Below are 23,095 nucleotides of genomic sequence, written 5' to 3' on the forward strand. Positions count from 1 at the left end.
CCAGAAATTAGAGGTTTTCATAACTGAAAACTATTCAGTATTGCGGCTCACGTTGCAGGCAGGTGCTCATGGGGAGTCAGGGCAGCATGGGGCTCTCCTGGTTTGCTGGACGTGAGTGCCCTGCAGACATGGTTCCTGACCTGAACTTCCTTCCTAGCCCACCTCCCACTTCCTCTAACTGTGATCAAATGGAATGTCCCCGAGGCTTACTGTAGCCAAAGAAAAGTCCCATATTGGCTGGTATGATGTTATAGGTACAGATTTTATTTCAAAATTTCCCACAGTCGTATTTATTTGTGACTTTAATTCTTCTTAAATATTGAACCCTTAGGTGAATGTTGATTTCGTGGTGGTAAGGAGCCATCCTTCCATTCTTCCCACTGATGCTCTCTTTTCCATTTAGATATTTTAGAAGAGCTGAACATTTTTGTAGTGCTTAATGAGGAGTCACTTCATCTGAAAACTAGAAGGGACCGTAGTGATCATCGTTTGATTTATTACCCCTTTGATTTACTTATGGGGAACTTGATGAACAAGTCCATTCTATTGATTTCCAAATGTACCCTCATTTCTTTGTTAAAAGGAGAAAAAAATTAAAATGCACATGTGGCCTAAGTCATTTATAAAAAAAAAATACTCATGTTTTAAAGATATTTGTGAAAAATATTCAAATTTGAGTTCATTATAAACCTGAACTTCTGTTGTTTGGTAGGCACAGTTCACATGAGCTGCATGTCTGCTTTTGTGTCATTTTGCTTTTATAGAAAATGCCAGCAGTACATCTCTTTTCTGGCTTGTTACTTCACATTTACAACCTCTGTGGAGTATCATTTCTGCACTTTGCTGGCAAAACAAAATATGAATTGTTGTGCTGCTCTCAGCATTAAATCCTAACATCCCCAAATTGACATACATTCACACTTGTGTATTTTAAAAATAAACGTAAGGCACTGATGAACTATCAGAGGAATCTAAAAGAGGCATTTAAGAGAATGTTACTCTTTTCTTAAAATGATACTATTCTAAATATTTTGGTTTTAAACAATGAAAACCCTACTTCATATAAAAGGACGTATCATAGCATGTGCCAGGGTGGTATAAAGAGCGAAGTAAGTAGGAATTAGGGGACCTGGGTGCTAGTCTCAGATCTGCCACTAATTAGCAGTTTTCAGTAGGACAGACCATTTAACCTTACTAGGATTCACTGTCCACATTTGTACTCTGTTGTAAGATATGTGTGTTTAGGGGTGGAGTGAATGAGAAGGCATAGTAATACATGATCTATACATTTCATTTCCCTTCTAACACCTGATTTATTACTGTGATATCTTGAGTGGGTGGTGTGATACCAAAAATACCATATTCTGAAGCCCTGATTTTCTGCGCTTTGGAGGTCAGAAAAGCAAATCAATTTTGAGTCTTCTAGGCAGTCCAAGGGGTTTAGTTGGAAATATTTATTATTGTTGATGTTTAATTATATTTACAATTAATGTATATGGAACAAAACTGTGGAGAACATGCACTGAAAATTGCATGTCCTTTAGTGTAGATGCAAATTCATTTTACATGGCCAGAAAAAAAGGAATCAATTTGAGGGTTGGAAGTTAACCAGTAACTTAAAGTGACTTTTTTTGTTATTTATTTTTATAACATCCCCTACATTTACTTGTTCAGGTGGTGACTACGTGCTTTGTAAATTATCTAGGCCCTTTACTCCATCCTCTTTCTCACCTATGTCCGTATCATTGCTTATTAAAACTTTACCTTGGATATTATAAATATATAAGGACAGAAAAATGAAACCATAATCAGGACAGTTAGCATGTGTAGGCTATCCTGGGCAAAGGTTAGACAGGAGTTGTTTGTAGCTGATGTCTATAAATGAAATATTGACTCAACTGAGGCTTCAGAGCTGTTAGCCGCTCCTGGCTTCTGTTAAAGTGGATGACTTAAAGTTCACTATCCTTTTTTTACACCACCCTGAGTATAATTGGCTTTGAATTTTTTTTCCCCAAGATATTAGAAATTTTCAGGTGTTTAGTAATCACATCTGAGGTTTAAATGCTATGCTTATAATCTATTTTAAGAATTCTCCCCATGCTTTTAAAATTCAAAATCGCTAAACCACTTCTTGAAATTTTTGCAGATCAAAAAAAACAGATTGCCTATAGGCTAGAATTAAAGTTTTCAGATAAACCAAGATGACCTCCCTCTGCCACTGTGTTTATCTTTCTACCAACTTATGGTGTCATATGTTCATGCTTAAGGTAGAGGTTTCTAATTGTAGTAATAATGATGGTGATGATTACTATACTGCTTTATGTTTCCAGAGGGCTTTCACGTATACTTTCTGTGAAAACTAATCGTAACAGTATCTCCAGTCAATTTAAGGAGACCTTATCAGCCCCAAATACATGATAAGGAATTGAAGCCTGACCAATGTAAGCAGGAAGGGAAGAAACCAGCACTAAAGTACACTGGCCACTGCAGTTTTGATTTTTCAGGTGTTTGTGGATAGCCCTCATTTGTTGAAATTATAAATGCTGTCTTACAAGGAAAGAAAAAAAACCCTAAACCTCAAACTAGGTATCTCTAAAAGATTAGTGTCTTTGCAATACATAAATCTAATTACAGGGGAGAAAAATCTGGTTTTCTAGTTAGATTTTGAAATATGATCCACACAGTCAGGCTAACTTGATCTCTTTTCCTAAGTTCAAAATAGTTGCCTTATAATTTCAGCAAGGTCCCCAGGATCTGAGGTAAGGCTCATTCATTTGATTCCTGTTTTCCATTCAGCAGTTAACTGCATTTTCAGCTCATGGGAGCCTGACCCATGGCAATGAGATTCCAGACTTGGCTGTAATAATTTCAGTGCAGGTTTGCCTCCTGTAGTTGGCATGTGAATTCGTGACTCTGGAGCACTTTAGTGGCCTCCTGGAGTATAGTACAAGCACAGTGCTGCTTTCCAAAAAAACTTACTCTACATTTTGGGAGCAGAGTTTGGAAAACAAGATAGTCTCTGATTGCCATATTCCTAATGTTGCTCCAGGAATCAGCTCACATTATCACCCTCACATGATATGCTCCAAGTATGTTATGATTATTGTGGAGTGTAAAAATCAGCCCTGTGGACTCGTTTGGTGGTGCTTGGGTAGGTTTGTGTGTTCAATTACAAGCCCAAAGAGAAATGACTAATTTGTTTTTAGAGGACAAAACCTTTCTTTTCTCACATTTCCATTAGTTTGGCAGGGAGGGCAAAAAAGGAGCTGCCTTGCTGTCTTGGTATACAACTTTGGGCTCTTTCCCTCTCTGAGTTTTTTTCATTTCCTGTCCCTCACCACTGTTGACCTGAAACTAATAGACTGCCAGTTATTTCTCCAGCAAAGATGGGTTTATTTTGGATCAGCAGAGAATATAAATTTGAGGTGTACAACCATGGTATGCAAGTCCTCACACGTCAAGGGAAGGAGAATTTTATAGGCGGGAAAGAAGTAGGTAAGGCTATGGTAAATCAAGTCCATGGCTTTTCATTGGCTGAGTCCTTGCCAAGAAAGAAGAGAGGAGTCTTTGTTTTTCTGTTGGGCTCTGCTGTCATCACAGGGCATGAGAGCTCCTCCTTCTGGTCTCCTGACTCTATTTAATTGAGGTTTCTGTTTATTAATTTTTTGCACCACTAAGCCTTTGTTTTGGATCTTGCAGGTTGGTGGGGAGGACAGTGTATGCAAATCTGAATAAATTGTGTCCCAATAGACCACAATTTCTACATATGGTTAGGGTCCCTATCTGAGATCCTTTTGACCAGCTAGTCTGGAGAGGATGATAAAAGAAGTTTCTCTTTGCTAATGTTGCTGGACTCAGATCTACTGTTCTGTCCCAGACAATTATAGTTGACCCTTGAACAAAGTGAGGGTTAAGGGTACACCCTCCCCCTTCACCCCCTTGGTCAAAAATTCATGTCTAACTTTGCAGCTGGCCCTCCAGGCCCTCCATATCAGCAGGTCTGCATCTGCAGATTTAACCAGCTGTGGATTTTGTAGTACTATTGTATGTATTTCTTTAAAAAGATCCACTTATAAGTGGAGCCGCACAGTTCAAACTTGTGTTGTTCAAGGGTCACCTGTACTTCTTTGACTTAGCCTTACCTGCCTTCCCCAATTCTTCTCTCCTAGGAGAGGGATCTCCCTGAGCACCGACCCTGAAGACTGTCATCGGTCTAGGCTGCCAGAAAGACAGGATGTTCTAGGGGTCACCCATGGGTCAAAGCATGGGGTAGACTCACTCTAACCTTCTCTTCCTAACTCCAGCAAGATCACATTACATGCGATCACATTACATACACATTACATGTTTCTCAAATGTGGATGATCTATAGGCCCTGTGATTACTTCTTGATCTGACAGTAGGTTTCGAGAAGACAACATATAGAAGGGTTGCATTGCCTCTTTTCCAGTGATTTATGAGAACTTCCAATGCATTCTCCTTTTTTGCCTCTTTCACTTGGTCTGCAGCCTGATTCACTCAGTATCTCCCAGCCTCCAGACCTCTGGGACTTGATGATCACTTGTATCTATTGGCCGCCCTGCCTTTGACCCCCTGGCTCCTGTCTGCTGGTTTCTGAGCTTCCCCTGGTCTCAGTCTGCCTTAAGGCCTGATTCACCTTCCATTTGCAGTCCCTTTGCATCCATCCCCTTGGCTTCGTATCGTGTTTTTATCAATTCATCTGGAACACATAGGAGAAAAGAAAGAAATTAAAACAGCTGACAGCTCACCAAAAACAAAAACCTAACAGTCCTAGTGAAGGGAGTACTCTTCCACAGCCTTGAGACTCTGAAGCTGGCTATAGAAAACACTGGCCAGGACACTGATTCTAGGCTGTGTGGCAAAATGAAAAGAATTTTAGGGCTGGATGGCTCCTTTAGAGCTAATCTAGTCCAGCTTCCTTCTTTACATGAAGAAACTGAGACCCCTGGTCCCACAGTTAGTAAATTAAAAAGTCAAGAGTAGAACCTAGGTCTCTCTCTGACTATGTTATTTCCATTATCCCTGGTCTTATAGAAACCTGGTCATCTTTCCCAGACCTCTTAGCCCTTTTCTGGTGTCCATGCCTTTTCTTTGACCTCCTTGGTGTTTCTTTCCATAAGCAGTAATTTGAATGTAATACATTTGGAATCCTGCCGTACCCTTATCTCCACAAGTTCTGGATTTTTCTGGGAAGAGGTTCATGCTTTTTCTGGAAGATTCATCTATGATTCAGTGATCATACTGGAGAGATCACAAGCTTCCCTCTGTAATCAGAAGGGACAACTGATAGGCCTGGATAAGAAACTAGAATTTTGAAGCTTGTGAATATCCAGTAGAGGTTGCTGTAAACTCAGACTTTGGCCTCTTTGTATAGGAGGCTTTGAACTTCAGGGCTAATGCAGAGTCGTGAAACTCCTTTGGAGTGTTTCTAACCAAATTATCTTTTCATTTTGCTGGTAGCATTTATTGAAGTTTAAGTGTAAAAAAAATTTTTTTTAATGCATATGTACTACCACTGGCCTATGTTAACTATCAAAGTATAAATAACTAAGATTGTTTGACCTGGGTATAGACCTACAACTTGAAAGGAGCCTTTTTCCTAGTTTTTGATTACTTGCTTGAAAAAAGGTGTTTGGGAGCATTGCCAAATAGTTCTGGGTTTTTTTTTAAGTAACTATTATCTTAAGCCTGTCCACACACAGCCATCTATTATGCAATAATATGGTAAGGCCAAGCCACAAATCATGGTATGATTTCTGCTTTACATCCTTTCTCTTGATGTAATTGAAATTATTTCCCACTTGTTTTGGAATAGGAAGCCTGGAATCAAATGCTTGGGGGCAAAGATGTTACTACTTTATAGCCTCCTTTCTCAAGGATGTACCTAAACCCATTAGGGAACTATATTAAAATTTTTAAATGAAACCTATGTAAGTTTTTATACCAATAAGTACATTTTTTCACACCCTGAATTGTTCTTGCTCTGTTCCTTTTATTTTAGCTTTTTTTGTCTTCCTACATTACATATATTGTCTTATTTCCAGTTATCTACCTTCGTATCCACCTTCTTATGAGCACCACCTGGTATCCTCCAGGTTAAGTTTGCACAGAGTTTGTCATGTCAAACAAACATGACAGTGTGATTTCCTGAACCACACTCCCCCTTTTCTTTGTCAAAAACAATTTCTATGCCTGTCTTAAAGAGATTGGATAGTTAAAAAATGGAAAGATGCCTCTTTCTCCTGCCCCAAAGCCCTTAGGTCACTGGAATAAAAACAGCCCCAATGAGGAAACGACTACAAATATATACTCCTAAATGCTTGTTGTACTCACATCTGCATATTCTTGTCTTAATTTAAATTAAGGGGGGAGGGGGAGAGACGAATTCCTAAGGAAATGAGTAAGAAGAGACACAGCATTCCCAACCCGTCTGAACTGGAAGCAGAGTCTTTGGTGGCAAGTGTGTTCCTTACTCTTGACACAGTGACTAATAGGGTACAAGTGTGTGCTGTTAAATGATTTGCTGGTGTTAACAGTTAAAATTAGGGTACCTAAAACTAACCTTTCGGGGTGTCCTGCTGACATGTGGTACTTTATTAAATTATCTCCCTAAAGCACATTCACCTGGTCCTAGAATTCAGCCGATGGGAGAGGGTTTCCATAGGTGCTGGCTTCCTCAGTGTTTGCCAGGTCCTTACTGAGTACTCAGTGTGCATAAAAGAAAGTTTCTTTTCTCATCAGTCCAACCTGGAGGTTGAAAGCAGGTGTCCAAATGATAAGTGTAAATTTAAGAAGCACATACTTAATCTCAGTATCCTCAGAAGAAGAGAAACTTCTTTTATCATACTTTCCAGACTAGCTGGTCAAAAGGATCTCAGATAGGAACCCTGACCACATGTAGAAATTGTGGTCTATTGGGACACAGTTTATTCAGATTTGCATACACTGTCCTCCCCACCAACCTGCAAGATCCAAACACTTAGAAAATGTTACTCCAATGGCCTCTTAGTTAAGTATTCTATTAAAAGATAGAGAGGGCATCCTATCCCTCTGTACCTAATTTATCAAAGCACATATTTAAAGAAATATTTGTTTAAAATTATAGTCAGTATTTCTTTTTTCTATCAATACTCTGAAAACTCTAAATGTAAGTTCTTGTTCAGATAAGTCAGACATTTAGAAATACTTCCTTCCCAGAGCAACGTTGGTGCCTTGTGTTTTTGTGTGTAACGTTATATGGTTTGTCCTTTTTCAGCCATATTTTCAGAAGACAAAAACACCACAGAGCCTGCTTATAAGGTTAAAAATGCCCCATCCATTCCCAGCACTCCAGAGCCAACAACAACGCAAGAACCCTTGGTGGGCAGTCAAAAGAGAAAAGCAAGGAAAACCAAGATCACACACCTTGTCAGGACGGCAGATGGCCGGGTATCACCAGCAGGAGGTACTTTGGGTAAGACAAGGAAGCTTTAGACAGAGATGACCAGAGCAAGCAGGTGACCATCAGGGCCACAGTGGCCAGAAAATGACTATAATCCAACTGTGGGTCCTCAGTGAAAAATGGATCTGTCTGTCAGTCTGGTCACAGTAACATTTTCTCTCTCTGGATCTCCTTGAGAACTGGTTTCCTACAGCATTCTAAACGTACATCTTTTAGTCCATGTTTTAAAATCATAGCTCTTTTCCCAAGAGCATATCCGGAATTCCTAGGAAGGAAAGGTAGCTTTTAGGACTGTCAGCTACCTTCTCCTCCTCAGCATGCACACAAACCGTCTTAAGTAAATTCCCAAAGATCCGAGACTTTTAAAAATACTGGATGAGTCTTTGTCCCTGGCTCATGTTTTAAGTCATTACAAACCAGATCATCAGGTGTTCAAACCAATGAACTAAGAAAACTGAGAAAGCAAGCATCCAGCATTTCCTGTACAGCTGATTCAGACCACTAAGGGAGCCTGAGAATGCTTCTGGATTTCTTGATTCTCTGGGCTAATCCTGAACCAAATATTAACTTACAGTGAATTTCTCCATTTCAGTCTTGGCCTGTGGTCTCTTTACTGTTCCTGGTGGCCTCTGTGGAATTGCCTGAGGGGCCCGGCTTAAGCGAGTGACACTGAGCATCCCCCCCCTCCTATCTAGGGGTGGTACACCAACCAAGCATTAGTGGGCTTGGCTGCTGCCTTTCTGCCTTTCAGCGCCTCTAGCGTCTCATTCTATCAGCCCTGAAGGAGGCGTTCCCCACCCCCCTTACCCTAACCCAGTTTCCAGACAAAGGTCAAGGGTCCATAATGACTTCTATAAATAGCAAAAAAAAATGTTTAAATGAATGCTTTTTGAGAATATTTATAAATAACTGATTTAGGTTAATCTAGTTGGTAGACTTATTGTATGCTGAGATCGAAGTCATTTAGTGAATTTTGTGCACTTGTGTTTTGCATATGTAGATTGTTAAACCTTAAAGTATATTAAAGACCCCTAATTTTACTGTCATATACGAAGTGAAACTCAAAGAGGTGGAATTTTGTTTCATAACACATCGAACCACTAAGTAGGATGAGGATTAGAATCTAGTTTTCATGATATTTAGTCCAGCGGGCTCCTCTCTCCTTCCCTTTCCACTCTGGATTCTGCTCTGTGATTTTTCACATTGTATAAATTGTTATAGCCTCATTTTTGCTTTAGGAAGAGTGAAAGATCTTAGAAAATATTCCCTTTTATGTAGAAAAGCATATAGCACTTCATGTTCTAATATATGACATTTACAGCCTTTATCAATTACTTTCTGTAGTTAAAATGTTTTATTATAAAAACCATGGTAAAGATTACTTCTCTTCCTCTCTAATGGCTGTATAAAGTGTACTTACTTCCAACAAATGTATTGGCATAGCATTTCAGCCACCTCTTCATAAATACCAGAGGGCCCTTTGCTTCCTTTCAGTAGGTCTTCAGAACAAAAATAACAGTTTAGGATCTCATTGGAACTGATTGATCTCATTGGGATTAGTTTAGGCTATCCTAAGTGTCGGTAACACAGCATACTGAATGCCCACGGTGCACAGTAGGGCATGCTGTGGCCTCATCAGGAATGTTTGGTCAGTTGAGTTTTTAAGGACCATTTTACAGCATCCACTGGCCCCTCTGCACAAGTCCCTTGGGTTTTATTTTGGCCACGGTCCATTTTTCCCTCTTTCTCTAAGATTGACCTATTCTTTGTTCTTGGATAAAACACAGCTCCTCCGCTCAGCTTCAGGGCATGGTGCTGCCCGTGGTTGCAGTTGAGCTTAATAAAAGAGTTTTATTCCCATGGAAGAAGAGATTCTGTAAAAGCCTTAATATTCGGTGGATGACAGAAGTGAACAGTAAAGCATATTAGCTCATTTCACATTGTCTGACACTGAGTTTTCTCTGTGTCCCTTCTCTGGAGGGGACAGAGCGATCCCTCTCGTGATGAATTTTCCTTTCGTTACAGATGACAAACCAAAGGAACAACTGCAGAGGAGTCTTGCTAAGGTGACCAAGACGGGCTGCAATGACGAATGCTCACACAACCGGGAGGCCACGGAGACGCGGAGCAGCACCCCGGAGATGCCAGCCGTGTCTGCGTTCTTCAGCCTCGCTGCGCTGGCCGAAGTGGCCGCCATGGAAAATGTGCACAGGTCAGCAGTGGGGAACCTCGCTGCCCTGGGCTCTGGGGACCTGTTCACTTTCACCCCCTTTCACGGAACATGGGTGGAGACAGTGATATGGAAGCCCAAATCATCCTTTCTGACGTGGTCTGTGATATTTTCAATGATTGGGGTTCGGGAGACTTTTGTTTACGAGGTGGTAACCGAAGTATGTATACTGTTCAGCAGTGTGGGAAAATATAAGGGAGTATTGCCCACCAGGTATTTTACTTTGAACATAGTATTATTCTGTGATTAAGCTTCATTTCTGAAAAAGCCTGAGAGAGCAGAGAAGCAATATCATCTAATCATTAAAGCTTTAGAGTCAGGTCTCAGACCTGAGTTTGAGTCCTACCTCTGTCACCTGAAAACTGTAAGGCCTTGAGCAAGACCATTCACTTCTCTATCCTCTGTTTTTCCTTTTATACTGTGGCTGTAAGTGGTTCGCATTTCATAGAGATGTTATATAGAATAAATCTAGTGTCCCAGTACCAGCACATGGTAACACCCGCATTGAGGATGGCGTTGGTGGTACTAGCGGAAGAAAACAGTGTGGTTCAGGAAAAAGAGCATCTCAGCATCTGACTCATGGAAGGCAGAAGGCCTGGATTTTTCTTCAGCTCTCTGTGTTTGTTAAAAAGTCATTTATTTCTCTGGGCCTCCGTTTTCTCATCTTCTGTTTAGCATAACAATATCCCCAAAGAATCACAAAGTTGTGAGGCTCAGATGAGACCAGATACGAAAGCCTTTTGAACTCAGTGAAGTCCCACAGAAAGTATATTAAGTTCTAAGTATATAATTGGGTGTTCTGCTACTTAATGGATCCTTTGGGAAGATAAAAAAGCCTTTTGTGAATTCAGGTATTTCTTGTTTTTATTCAAAGTAGATTACCCACAGATGAGTTCTTTCTTAGGTTTTCAGTCTTCAGCCCAACAGAGCTTGAAATCTACCCCAACGTGTCTACCCATCTGTCAGGCTCCATTCTCCTTCACATCCAGGTTTAGGAGACCCCAATGGAAGCTTTGTTTGCCTCTTGCTGTTTACCTGTCATATTACAGTTCCAGTGCCTCCTCACAAATAGCCTCTAGATTTTTCCAAGAAGTCAAATTCCTTTTTTTTTTTTTTTTTTTTTTGCGGTACGCGGGCCTCTCACTGTTGTGGCCTCTCCCGTTGCGGAGCACAGGCTCCAGACGCACAAGCTCAGCGGCCACGGCTCACGGGCCCAGCCGCTCCGTGGCATGTGGGAGCGTACATTATCAGAATTCCTTTTCATGTGTACACTGCAAGTGCCTAATAGCAAGTGAACGGTGACAGACATTGTTAAAATCTGCTCAGGTCTCTGAGGGAGATAATGCACAGACACTTCTCCACTCGTGAAGTTTTACAGTCGAGCACAGAGGACAAACTCATAGCGCATGCAAAAAGAATTAAAAATATGCCTGAGTGTTATTAAGTGCCCCCATAAATTGTGGGAATAAGAGGTCATGTAAGAATTCGGGGGGGGGTCATAATCCAGGGCTCAGGAAGGGCCACCACACAGTCACCTTTGCTGCTGCCAGCGTCCCCTTCTGAGCACGGCTGGTGACACCTCTGCTCTGTTAACCAGCCGCCTCCACCCCAGTGACTTTCAGCTGCAGCAGCAGAAAGCGGCAGCAAGCCTTTCCACTGTCACCACCACCTTCCTCTCTGTCCTGCGGTCACGTGGAATCGCTTACTCCCGTCCAGATAAGCCCGCTTCTTGCCTTTGTGCGTCCTCCTCTCGGGTGTACGGCCTGTCTGTCTTTTGTCCTCTTCTCTCAGTCTTCCTTCCGAAGTCCTGCACACTCACTGTGCACACCTCTCTTAGACCAGCTGCCACACTGGGTTGTAGTTATTTGTTGATACATCTGTCTCCTTCCAGTACACTTTGAAAGCAAAGCACTGGTGTTATTCTTCATGTACACAGCTTCCTTAGTTCCTGTTACGCAATGGACGAATGAACAAGTGAATGGCTGAGTGAATAAATGAGGTGTTCTTGAGAATGACTGCCTAAGTTAGCTAGCAGGCATAGAAAAATGGTGTTCTTTTTTTTTTTTTTACACCTCCCATTAGCAAGAAAAAATATTGCCTATTAGAATTTTACTATCAGGCTTCTCTGGTGGCACAGTGGTTGAGAGTCCACCTGCCCATGCAGGGGACACAGGTTCATGCCCCGGTCCGGGAGGATCCCACATGCCGCGGAGCGGCTAGGCCCGTGAGCCATGGCCGCTGAGCCTGCGCGTCCGGAGCCTGTGCTCCGCAACAGGAGAGGCCACAGCGGTGAGAGGCCTGCGTACCATAAAAAAAAAAAAGAATTTTACTATCAACCTAACAAATGGTTAGTGTTCTTACTATCTAGACAGACAGACAGCCTTGGAGAATCTTAGTTGTAACTTCAGCGGTTAACCTGTTAAAGCAGAGATCCCAGCCATCCCTCCACCTGCAGGCTTAATGTAATTGTACCTGGGTTGCACATCAATTAATTATTTCTTAGGCATCACCTAGTTCATAATTTAGAGAGTGGTCGACAGAGTTAGGGGTAAACATATATTACCTGCATTCTTGCCACAAGCAATCTTAATATTGGGTTCAGAAACCCAACATAGAAAAGCAGTTTTACAGAATGCAGGAAGTAGGAAATTGGAATTAACCTTTGTTGAGAGCCTGTTTATTTACTAGGAGTTTTATAAGGATGGAAGCTCATTACATTTATTCTTAAAATCAGCTCTGCCAGGTGCGTCTTTTTAGTTCCATTTTAATGATGGTACAGGCGGTTAATTAACTTGCTAAGAGCACACAGCTAAACTTGAGTCAAGATCTGAATCCAAGTCTTTGAACTTCATTGTCTTTGCCTCTGCTCCAGCGTGCCACTTAAGCAAGCATCTGTCATGTCACAGAGATTCATGGGGAATCTCACCTGCCCTTCCCCTGGGAGCTGGAACCATCACTTCGTGGCAGCCACCTCATGCTCCTACCTCCTTTTCTTTTTCCACTGAGTAAGCTGGGCTTTCACCCCAATTTCTCTCTCTCCCTCTTGCTTGCTCTTTTTTGTTTTTGCATTGTATTTTTCATCTTTCACTTATTTTTCTTTGTATGTTTCCTTTTCCAATACTTGTTAAAATTCTTTTTTGCTTTTGCAATATTGTTACACATCCAATCTTAAAAGTAAAAAATAGCATTTTAATTTCATCTTTCTTGAACAAAGAGTTGAACATATTGAATAGTTGGTTCTTACAGCATCCCCACATAAATAAACAGACTAATCCAGAGGCTTGATTATAACACGTTTTGTTTTTCTAAATTCCTAATATCTTTAGCTAAGTGATCGTTGGATTCTGAAATCCCCAAATGTAATCTATCTGTATTAATTTTCTTTTTTGTTCATCAAGAAAAAGAAAATTAGATATAGTTATGGAGAGATACAATTTGAATTTTAAAATAGCTCCTTTTATTTCACGTAATCTGAAGAAGATACTGTATTGAAACGGTCAAACCAGTGAAAACACTGCTGCTCTATCCCATATTTTCAGCACAGTGCTGTGCACTACAGACCATCGTAGGCCAGAGCAGTGAGTATGCATTGTTGAGGCTTGGGAAACCTATTAGGACATGTCAAGGAGGTGCCCAATCCTGTCTTTTTAGAACGAGAAGCTCTATAGAAAGTACCAAGAAATTTTCTTATAACCATGAAGTAAATCGTATTTTTCTTCCTACTCATTAAACAACAAGCTGAATGAAAAATAACTGTTTGATCTATGTCTGTTTGATGTAGATCCAATCCAAATGATAAGAATTTCCATGAATTTTTTTAAGTCTTGTCTAGAGTTCTTTCTCCATATGTGTTGATTTTGGCCCAAGTTGATTGGATTTTCTCACACACTAAAATTCAGAGCTGGTACTTGCCTTCTTCCCTGTGCATTCTCCCTCCATATGCCTTTGAGACTTCTCTTTCGTTAGGCGGGTTTCATTGTTTTCTTTTCATTCATTTTTTAAGTCACAGTTCACCTCTCTCTGCAGAGGCCATCCCTTTTATTGGCCTTAAGTTTTGAAATCGGGCTTATTATTATATATCTCAAGAAATGAGCCTGAAGGTCATCGGTTAGTATAGGAGAGTCTTCTTCCCCTTGGGCAAGTCAAGGAAAGGAATGTGTCTCTTTTTTTTTTTTTTTTGCGGTACGCGGGCCTCTCACCGTTGTGGCCTCTCCCGTTGAGGAGCACAGGCTCCGGACGCACAGGCTCAGCGGCCATGGCTCACGGGCCCAGCCGCTCCGCGGCATGCGGGACCTTCCCGGACCGGGGCACGAACCCGTGTCCCCTGCATCGGCAGGCAGACTCTCAACCACTGCGCCACCAGGGAAGCCCTGTCATTTTTTAATATAAGTAGATCCAGAGGAAAATTGTCATCCTAGAACCATAGCCCTTGACTGAAAGGTTTCCACCTCCTGGGAATTTCACCAAATCTGTTGGTGCTTCAGGTTTTGTCTCTACATAATGGAGGTGGTTGTTTGGGGGCAGAGTATGTTGTTGAGTTGTATGAGAGGAACTGAGATAAGAAATCCTTAAAAAAGAAAAATAAAGAAGCTTTAAGAATAAAAACAGTTTTAATTAAACGGTGTAAGTAGTAAGTCAGTGGTAGCTATTAAACAAGATATGTTGGAAAGCTTTTGTTGGTCATTCATCATCCTCTCCTGTTTCTGATAATGTACTCTCAAAAAGTGATTTCTCTCTTTTTCTTCCTCTTATTTTACAGAGGTCAGAGATCAACTCCGCTCACCCATGATGGACAGCCAAAAGAAATGCCACAGGCTCCTGTACTTATTTCTTGCGCTGACCAGTGAAGCGCCCTTTAATTGTAAAACATTGTGCTTTACCTACTACCCTAGCCTTGTCTTTACTGAGAGATGCTAGTGAGTCCATGTGGTGGAAAATATAGACTGCAAACAAGTGCTTGTTGCCCTACATGGCCCAGATTCACTTGAAGCAGAAGTTGGCACCCTGGGCCAGTTTGTTCTTTCAGAACCCAGAGTCTTTGAGGGTGATGTTATCTGTCTGATAATGAGCAGAAACGGGATGATCCTAGAGCTTTGCTTTCTATTGAAGGCTTTTGATGGTAATAGGTGGTAACTTGGTAAAAGGCTGCCTTTACTGTAGCTCATCCAGCATCTCTTTTACCAACCAGAGAGTGTGAAACTAGTTTCGTATATTACCTAGTTATTCTTTCAAAACAAAAACAAAAAACAAAAAAAACAAAAACTGACACACTGCACTAGTTATTATTAGATATTCTTAGTCTTTTTTGTACATGGAGATTTATGTTCTAAGATGGTTTATATAATAGGTTATACCTACATTTATATTGTAGAATAATATTAAAAAGCCTGTTCCAGAGACTCCCAGACAGCACGGGCAGGCAGATGTACCATTGTTAGCGGTGTATGCTCGGCCTTGTGGTCCATATATTCTGCACTTTTATATTTGCCACCAGAGTGGTAGTTTGCTGGCAAAAAGAGAAAGAGAGAGAAGAAGAAAAATTACAGTTCTTACAAGCAGAATTTTTTTCTTAGCCTTGAGTGACCAAGAAGAATTTGCTTGGGTCAAATTGTGGCGAATATTTTCCCAGACAGGGGAAGAGTCCAGCAGATTACAGATTACTGATGTTTTCATGCCTTGAGGATTCTTTTATTTTTACACAAGGGTCTGAGTGACCAATGGATCGTTCATACAGACAAAAAAAGAAAAATATTATTCAGAAGTGACCTTAGTATTACTTCACTATTCAGAACACATTGAAGACACACCCACTTCGTGTGGACTTTGAGCTACAGACCTTTTACATCCATCCCAGACAGACTGGACGGGTAGCAATTGCTATGCACAGCCTAATTGGCACTGCAGGTTTTTAGAGCCATTTTGAGTTTTTGTGGTTACGGAGGTATTGATGAGGGAGGTGTGCCTGACCAGAGTGGGACTCGCAGTTATAGATCCAACCTGCAAGTTTCCTGTTTCCTTTTCATGTTTTGTTGCTTTTGAACATAAAACCAACCATACATATGCCAGTGCAAGTGGATTAACTGGCTTAGAACATTCAACATATTGACTCCACCACCTGACGTTCACAGTATCTTGTTTCTTAGCAACAGATGCAAAGTGATAAATCAAAATTAGTCGGCGGCTACAGATTTTACAGGGTATTTGTTCCATAGCACAAAGTATTTCCCCACTCTTGCATCACAGCACAAACTACCAAATTTTAATTATTGGATTCCAGCAATAATTTTTACTGGTTTTCAAACTGGCGGAATTTTGATAGTGTTAGTTCAAGTTTGAAACTTTTGAATTAGATCTCTAAATGGTGACAGTTTACAAGGTTTTATCTAGCTTTCTTATTTATACTTGACTGAATTGTAATGATGATTTTTTTTCTAATCGTAATTTGACCTAATAGCCATACAAAAAAATGACTCTATTAGTACTGACTAGGTTTAGCTTTTCACGGTTGTAGATATTACTTCAGTTTCGGTGCTGGAAAATATGTACAACATACTAACAGAATTGAAAAAGAACAGAGAGATTTGGGCGTTTTTTTTTTTCAAAGCGGGTAAAGAGGGCATCAGGGCATTGGAATGGTGTCCTCAAAAATGCATATTCCTTGTGGGCATGGAGGAAGAAGGAATTAGTAAGCAAGGTTAATCAGAGGCAGAAGCTTAACCCCATTCACACAGAAATAAATCAGGTGAGCAACCCCAGATTTTAGCATGAGATTTTTACTATGATGCTGTTGTATTAATATTTTCTAAATTTCGAAACACAAATTGAATGTTTGAAAATTGCTGGGTCCCAGTGTTGGTGGCTGTTGGAGTTTCTGGACCACTTGCTAGCAGTGATTTAAAAATTATAATTAGCTAAAATCCAAAAAAAAAAAAAGAATCAACAACAAAAATTGTTTGGTGCAGAACATGCACCTTGACAATGGTACTAACTTGTTATTCTCTAGAACATGTTAGAATAGGTCTATTTTTGCCAGTGCCCTCTTCTCCAGTCCTCTGATTACATTTCACTAGAGTTCCTTAAGAGAGTGCTGTATATTCATGGGACCTTTTTTAAAAAGAAGCAAAACAAAAGATTACTTTTTTCTATGTGATTAATATATCTTACTTGATCTGCTTTTCCTAAACCTCAGTGGCTTTTCCCTTAGGCAGGGGTCGGGGTGGAGGGCAACCTACTGGATACGACTGTTTTCAGATACTTTAGAAAAAAAACAAAAAAAAAAACCCACCTTTTTGTAGACATGCTTAATTTTTAAGCGGTTAGGCACTGAGAGTAGCAGAAATCCTGCAAAGCTTTATAGTCTTTTAGACACTCGCCTTGTCATTTCTCTGAGTAAAGTCTTGATTTCAAAAATAGTGCTTTTCTCATGCCCTGAATCCACTGGAGAGGGGTGTTGGTATTTTCAGGTAACAACATTTGTTAGCACAAATATTGCAGACCAACATGTAGTACCCTCCCCCATTTATCATCTTCATTTCACTTCTCTCATTCTTTTTTATTTTGGAAAATCATATTGCTATGGTGTGTACCTTAATCTGCCAGCAAACACCATCTACACTAACATTTGTCCCACACGCATCCTCAAGCGAAAAAGTTGTTGCACCTTATGTATATCTCAAGCAAACCAAAATATGATGCTCTTCTGCTTTTGTTTTATTCTAAATTGTTGTATCATATCTTTCTGAAACCATTCTGAATCTAGTTGAAATTATCAATATTTATGCTTTTAACCTTAATTTCTGGATTCAAACCTGTATATAAATCTTTTGAAAAAAATTGTCCTAGCCCTTCTCTGTGTTGCTGGAAGTGGATGATTTAGTCTCAGATGGAGACACAGTACTGTTCCAGTTTTCTTTAGCCTTTTATTTATTTAGTTATTCTGGGTATTTTCCTATGTAATTTTGAAGTGTGTAGAGTATATTATAGTTACTGAAGCTGCAGCTCTAAGAAGCTGAGTGAAAGAGAGAAAATACTGTAAGACACCCTTCTTAAGTGTTTATTTGTTTGGATAACTGTAATGAGGCCAGGAAAAGGAAAAAGGTCCCACAGCCACTTTGAAGACACAGGTTGTTATCCCCAAACTAGGTTAGTTCCCAGATTTTAGATGAACATGGTGAATTCTTTAAAGCCCTCTTTTTTAAAGGATCTATCATACCATTGTAATTCTGACAGTCTTTTCCCCCCCGAAAATATATTTATTTAATTCCATCAGATGAGCTTTCTACCAGTGCCCCCTCGAAGCCATGCTGAACTCATTCCCACGTTATCAATGTTATTATAGTTCCTGCCATTAAAACTGCTGCAGAGGAAAAAAGTGATGGAACACTATGAACAAAAAGGAGCATCTGAACTGGTCTGGTTATTTAGAACGCAACTTGTGTAATCTCTGTCAGTCTCTTATCAAGTCAGATGCTACCCTGCCTGAGTCATAGAAAATGTTGTTTGCACTCTGTAGTCCTTGGCTCATCCTCTGGAAATGTTTGCACCTATGTAAAATCTCAAGCAAATTATAAATCGATACAGCACTAGGAGTAAGCTGAAAACTGAATGACATGTTTTGTTTATACAGTTCCGGGGGAGGGATGGGGAATATCAAGTAACTCTGTTCCAAGTTTGGCATTTGGCATTAATGTGAAGCAGTGGGACCATGCTGCCTGCTAAACTACTGTATGAATCCTAAGTGTTCTGGAGACCAGCAGCTGGAGGCTGGAGGCCAGCATCCACACAGCAAAGGGGAAGCATCGCCGCTCCATGGGGGAAAAGGAAGGAAGTCGTGCAAGGCCTGGAGTCATCATTTGTAAAGGGAAAGTCGGGGTGTACGTGATGCTCTGAGAAGTTTCACCTTTGATTGCACTGCTCCACAGAGCCCTCAGATAAGGCCAATCCTAATGGGCTACCTCGGCTTTAACGGTTAATTTCAGTAAGTCCTGTTTCAAAGGTTTGTCTTTTTTTTGCTTCTACCTTCAGTGCCACTATTTTCCGCTGCAGTGTTTTGACTTCCCAAACCACCTTCTCCAGAGAGAACAATGTATTGCTGAAAATGGGCAGTAGAAGCAAATGCTCTTATTACATTTGACCTATAAAGTATTCAGAGTGACTGCTAGGTGGGAATTAAAATTTAGCTTTCCCCACATAGGATCTTGTTTTGCACCTTATAAAGAGTGTACTAATTGTTAATTAGGTGTTGCTTTTATTTATACAAGCATTCCCAAAGAATTAGATTCGGATTTTGTGTTTATTTGAGTTTGGGGATTTTTTTTTTTTACAGTTATCTTATTTAGATTGACTAACATCATACTTAACAATAAAAAAAAGAAACAGTTGTTCAGTTCATCTTACCAGATATGTCTGGTGAAGTATTCAGGGTTTGATGGACTGCTTTGCTTTTATATAGTTTGGAAGTGATAGCGAAGTTTATTATACCCCATATTAAATGACCTTGTCCTTTTCACTGGGGACATTATCTTACATTTTAGGAAAAGAAGCAGCAAAAGAGTGAACAACAAGACAAGTACATTTGATTCCCCTCATACACCTCCATCTGTTTGTGCTACGCTTTCCTTAAAAATATAAATATACATTTTCTTCACACATACAAAAAAGTTTCCTCTCCTGGCCAAATTTTGTTTGTGGTGGTATGATTTATACTAATAATTGAAAAGAGGAAACCTTGTGCTTAGAAGTTCGGTGGCCACTGTTTTCTTGTTGCAGTCAGTGGTCAAAATTGATCCTGCCCTTAAGTTGATCTTTATGCACAGAATTAGTTATTGTGAACATTACTACGCTTTCCAAAGATTTTCTAATAACTTGGGCCAGAACTGGTTACCGAGGAGCAAGGACCTAATTCCATGCCTCCACACCCTCCCACTGCACCGCACCACACATCTTACCTCACAAGCTCTAACCTAAATCACAGAGGCACGCATTTCGTGGACTAACCATGACCTCCCCTTGCGGCCCCAGGGGGGTGCTCCCGTCCCCTGACACCTCACTTTAGTGCCTCAGCTCGTAGCGGCAGAACTGGGGTGGGGGAGGTTTGTGATCTGGAGCTCAGCACATGCTTGGCAACATGTTTCTCATTTCCTTAGCACTCATGTCTTGCTCTCAGGAATCTGTCAAAAAGGAATAAAAACCACCTGAGAGTCCACATACCAGATTATGAACTTTTCCCATAGGTTTGAATTGCTTACTTACCTGTCATAAATTAACCACAGCTTCATTTGACCACCAGGTCTTAAGTCTGTTGACAGTTTTCAGCATGACCGAATCGCTCATTTTTTTTGCTTTCAGAAATTGGCTTGGTTCTCTTTAGAGTTGGTGTAAACATGCCATGTAATAAATGATTTCCACTTAATGGTACAACAGAATTATTGCTTTCTTAGATGTATGTGTAGTAAAAGTCAATATACACATTTATATAATTTCTTTCTTCAAAATCTTATACTTAATTTGATATTTCTAAAAATTGCACATGTAAGTCATGTGTATAACATGCTAAAGTACTTTAACTGTGATCTTAAAACTGAATAAAAATATTTAATAAAAATTTGAAATATTTTAAAGATATTATTCAATTTTTTTTTTTTTTTTTTTTGGTTCACACTACTGGCCATAGTGTATGTGCCTTCAATATACCATATTTTCTAAAAACAGTAGGGAAAATACTTTAATACAAATAAGACGCTTCAACTATTTTAGAATACCAAATGATGGTCTCCCCTAAACTTTACCTGAGATTCACCATTGTATGAGCAGCCTTGGTTGCTTTTGCCTAACGTGTGGAACAGAAATCAGCCCTACAGAAGAAGGAAAACATGCTTCAGTCTGCTGTGCAGGAGGAGAGGCTCCTTGGGAAAGTGTGACCTGCCTGAGCATACCATCTTGCCCCGAACTATAATAAAAGGATGGAAATAGTATCGTTAAGACTGTAGTATAAACTCAGGCCTCAAGTTTGGTGAATATGATGTTCCTGAACCGTAGAACCTTGGATATGCTTTTTTTTTTTTAATCCTTTGGATTGGCACACAATTGTGCGCATGTGCGCACAGTGTATAAGTACATATATAGTATAATTATGTCACAGCCGTTGCATTCAGACAGACTTGGCTCCAAAGCGTGGCTCCACCCATTTACTGCTGGGTTTCTTAACCTCCCTGAATCACACTTCACTAACCTAAATGATAGTGGTTAATAATAACTTCTTAACACCACTACTGGGATGAAAAGGAAATACATATGAAAATGTTGGCATGGGGCCTGTAACGGAAATGCTCATTAAGTGGTAATTGTTGACTGTATTATATTTATTCCAACTGGAAGGTTGATATGTTAGTGTATTCAAAAGAGATGCTAAGTATAACTTGGTCTTCAGAATGAACTAGGGTCCTGATGCCTTAGGGATAAGCTGTTTGGATTTGATGTTGTGGAAAACTCACGGTAGATTAAGTTCACATAGCTAACTCATACTTGTATGTGTAGCACTGTAAGATTTTTCTGTTAAATCTGTCTGCCTAATGAATTACATTTTCTAATACTCCAGCACACTTCCTTTGAATTATTGAGAATAAAATGTATTGGGGGAATATAAATTCTGTTAGGGAAAAGGGTGATAATATGCATATGTGTGTGGTTTTATGATCCTACATATACAATCACATCTGTCCTTTTGGGTAGAACATGAAATCTCTTGCAAGGAACAATAAAATGGTTCTTATCAATAAGTGAGCTAAAACTAATACTACTGATTCTATTCCATGCATATTGAACAAAGGTAAAGTTGCTGATCATAATGTATCGGAAACCTTGTCACCTTTTTGAAATATGGAAATTTTCAAATATATGCAAAGATAGAGCGGCTAGTATACTGAATTCCACGTACCCATCACCCAGCCTCAAGCACCTGCATTTCCTCAATTGCTTCGTCTGTATTTCACCCATTTTCCTCCATTTCATCCCCCAACCCCAGATATGTATATCCCAGAAGTGTGATTTCATGTATAAATACTTCAGATAGTCTTTAAAAACAAATATTTTGATATGCACGTTCATTTTAAGTATCACCTCCTCACGATTCCAAAAGTATGTTTCTTGTCCAAAGCAAAAGGAATTCATGAGCCACAGCACTGCTGGAGTGAAGATCATTTGGAATTAGAAAACGCTGCTGAAATTGGGTATCTCTGTATTTGACATTTTTAATTTACAGTTTCTAAACAGATTTTAAGAAAGACGGACTTTTCTTAGCATATTATTTATTTAATTTATTTAGGTCTTGCTTTCTATGATTTTGTTGTAGTTAATGTCTAAAAAGGCCCAAGGGCTAAAACTTACAACTATATAAAACTTTTATAAACTTGCTGTGTCCTTTACACTTTTCCCTCCAACCCTGTCCCTGCTGCATTTTCTGTCTCAGACTTTTAAGAGTGAAATCTGTTCTTGTAGGGGAGAGGTAGAGACAAAATTTTAGATGAACTCTGGAAGGCAGGTTGCCAGAGACTTTAAAAATCTGCAATCCTGGGTCAACAGGCCAGAAATTAAAGCATAAAGTGAAATCCCTTGCTGGAAGAGATAAAATGATAATTCCTACTTTAAGGCTCATCTACTCAGCGATCCCTTACCCTAGAGAATTTCACAAAAGGTCATTTTGTCTCAGGATTGTGTATTGCAAAGTCAGAAGAGAAAATGTGGGGATTGAAAGTTTCTTGAGAATGATGGAGGATGAAAGGGGGAAAGGGAAATTTCATACAAGCACGTCTTTAGAGTTCAGTGTCTAAAAGTCAAAGTGGTTTTGAAGCCAAAGTCAAATGGTTTTAAAGCCAGCATGGAAATATTTCCAAGAAGTATGCTTGAGTATAATTTCTTGATTTTTTTTCTACTATTGGGCATCATATCTGTGGTACTTATGAAAGACATTAAACATAACAATTCATATCTTCCAGAAATAGACATATGAAAGCACTGAAAAAATACATTAAAAGCAATTAAAATATACTCAGTAGATACAAAAATAGGTAATAATTTGCCATCTAATATGAAGCATCTATTTGAAGTCTATTTAATAGAAAAGCAAAATTGATATAATTAAAAATTTTTTTTCCTTGGGGATATAATCTTTGGGATAAATGCTGGAGAAGTTTAGATGGAGTTTTTCAAAATAACTTTAAAGTTTCACTTCTCCCATACTACATCTTGGCTTAGGTATTTATAGCAATATATTAAAAATAAAAGTGATACTCTGACAAGTTCTCAGAAATCTAAACCCCTCTTGTAAATGGAATATGAAGTACTTAACACACCAATCAGCCTCACCTGTATTAAACCTGTATTGTGTATCAGCCAAAATAAAAACT

The 23,095-nt window shown here is 39.6% G+C and overlaps 1 protein-coding gene across 9 annotated transcripts in view; it reads left to right on the forward strand.

The window, feature by feature from the left end:
* Positions 1–20,311, forward strand: part of BBX (BBX high mobility group box domain containing) — a 282,218-nt gene extending 261,907 nt beyond the window's left edge. For 8 of the 9 annotated variants that reach the window (XM_027104073.1, XM_027104053.1, XM_027104050.1 and 5 more), the window contains 3 exons: positions 7,277–7,474; positions 9,488–9,674; positions 14,452–20,297. In XM_027104073.1, coding sequence (XP_026959874.1) covers positions 7,277–7,474; positions 9,488–9,674; positions 14,452–14,539 — 473 coding nt within the window. In that variant the 3' untranslated portion in view covers positions 14,540–20,297. Of the gene's footprint in view, positions 1–7,276; positions 7,475–9,487; positions 9,675–14,451 lie in introns of all 9 variants that reach the window. The other variant, XM_027104049.1, reaches the window with a different exon arrangement.
* The last annotated feature ends 2,784 nt before the right edge of the window (positions 20,312–23,095 follow it).

This window comes from Aethalodelphis obliquidens, unplaced genomic scaffold, assembly GCF_003676395.1.
Source record: "Aethalodelphis obliquidens isolate GAN/ISIS:26980383/991018 unplaced genomic scaffold, ASM367639v1 scaffold1, whole genome shotgun sequence".
Lineage (NCBI taxonomy): Eukaryota > Metazoa > Chordata > Mammalia > Artiodactyla > Delphinidae > Aethalodelphis > Aethalodelphis obliquidens.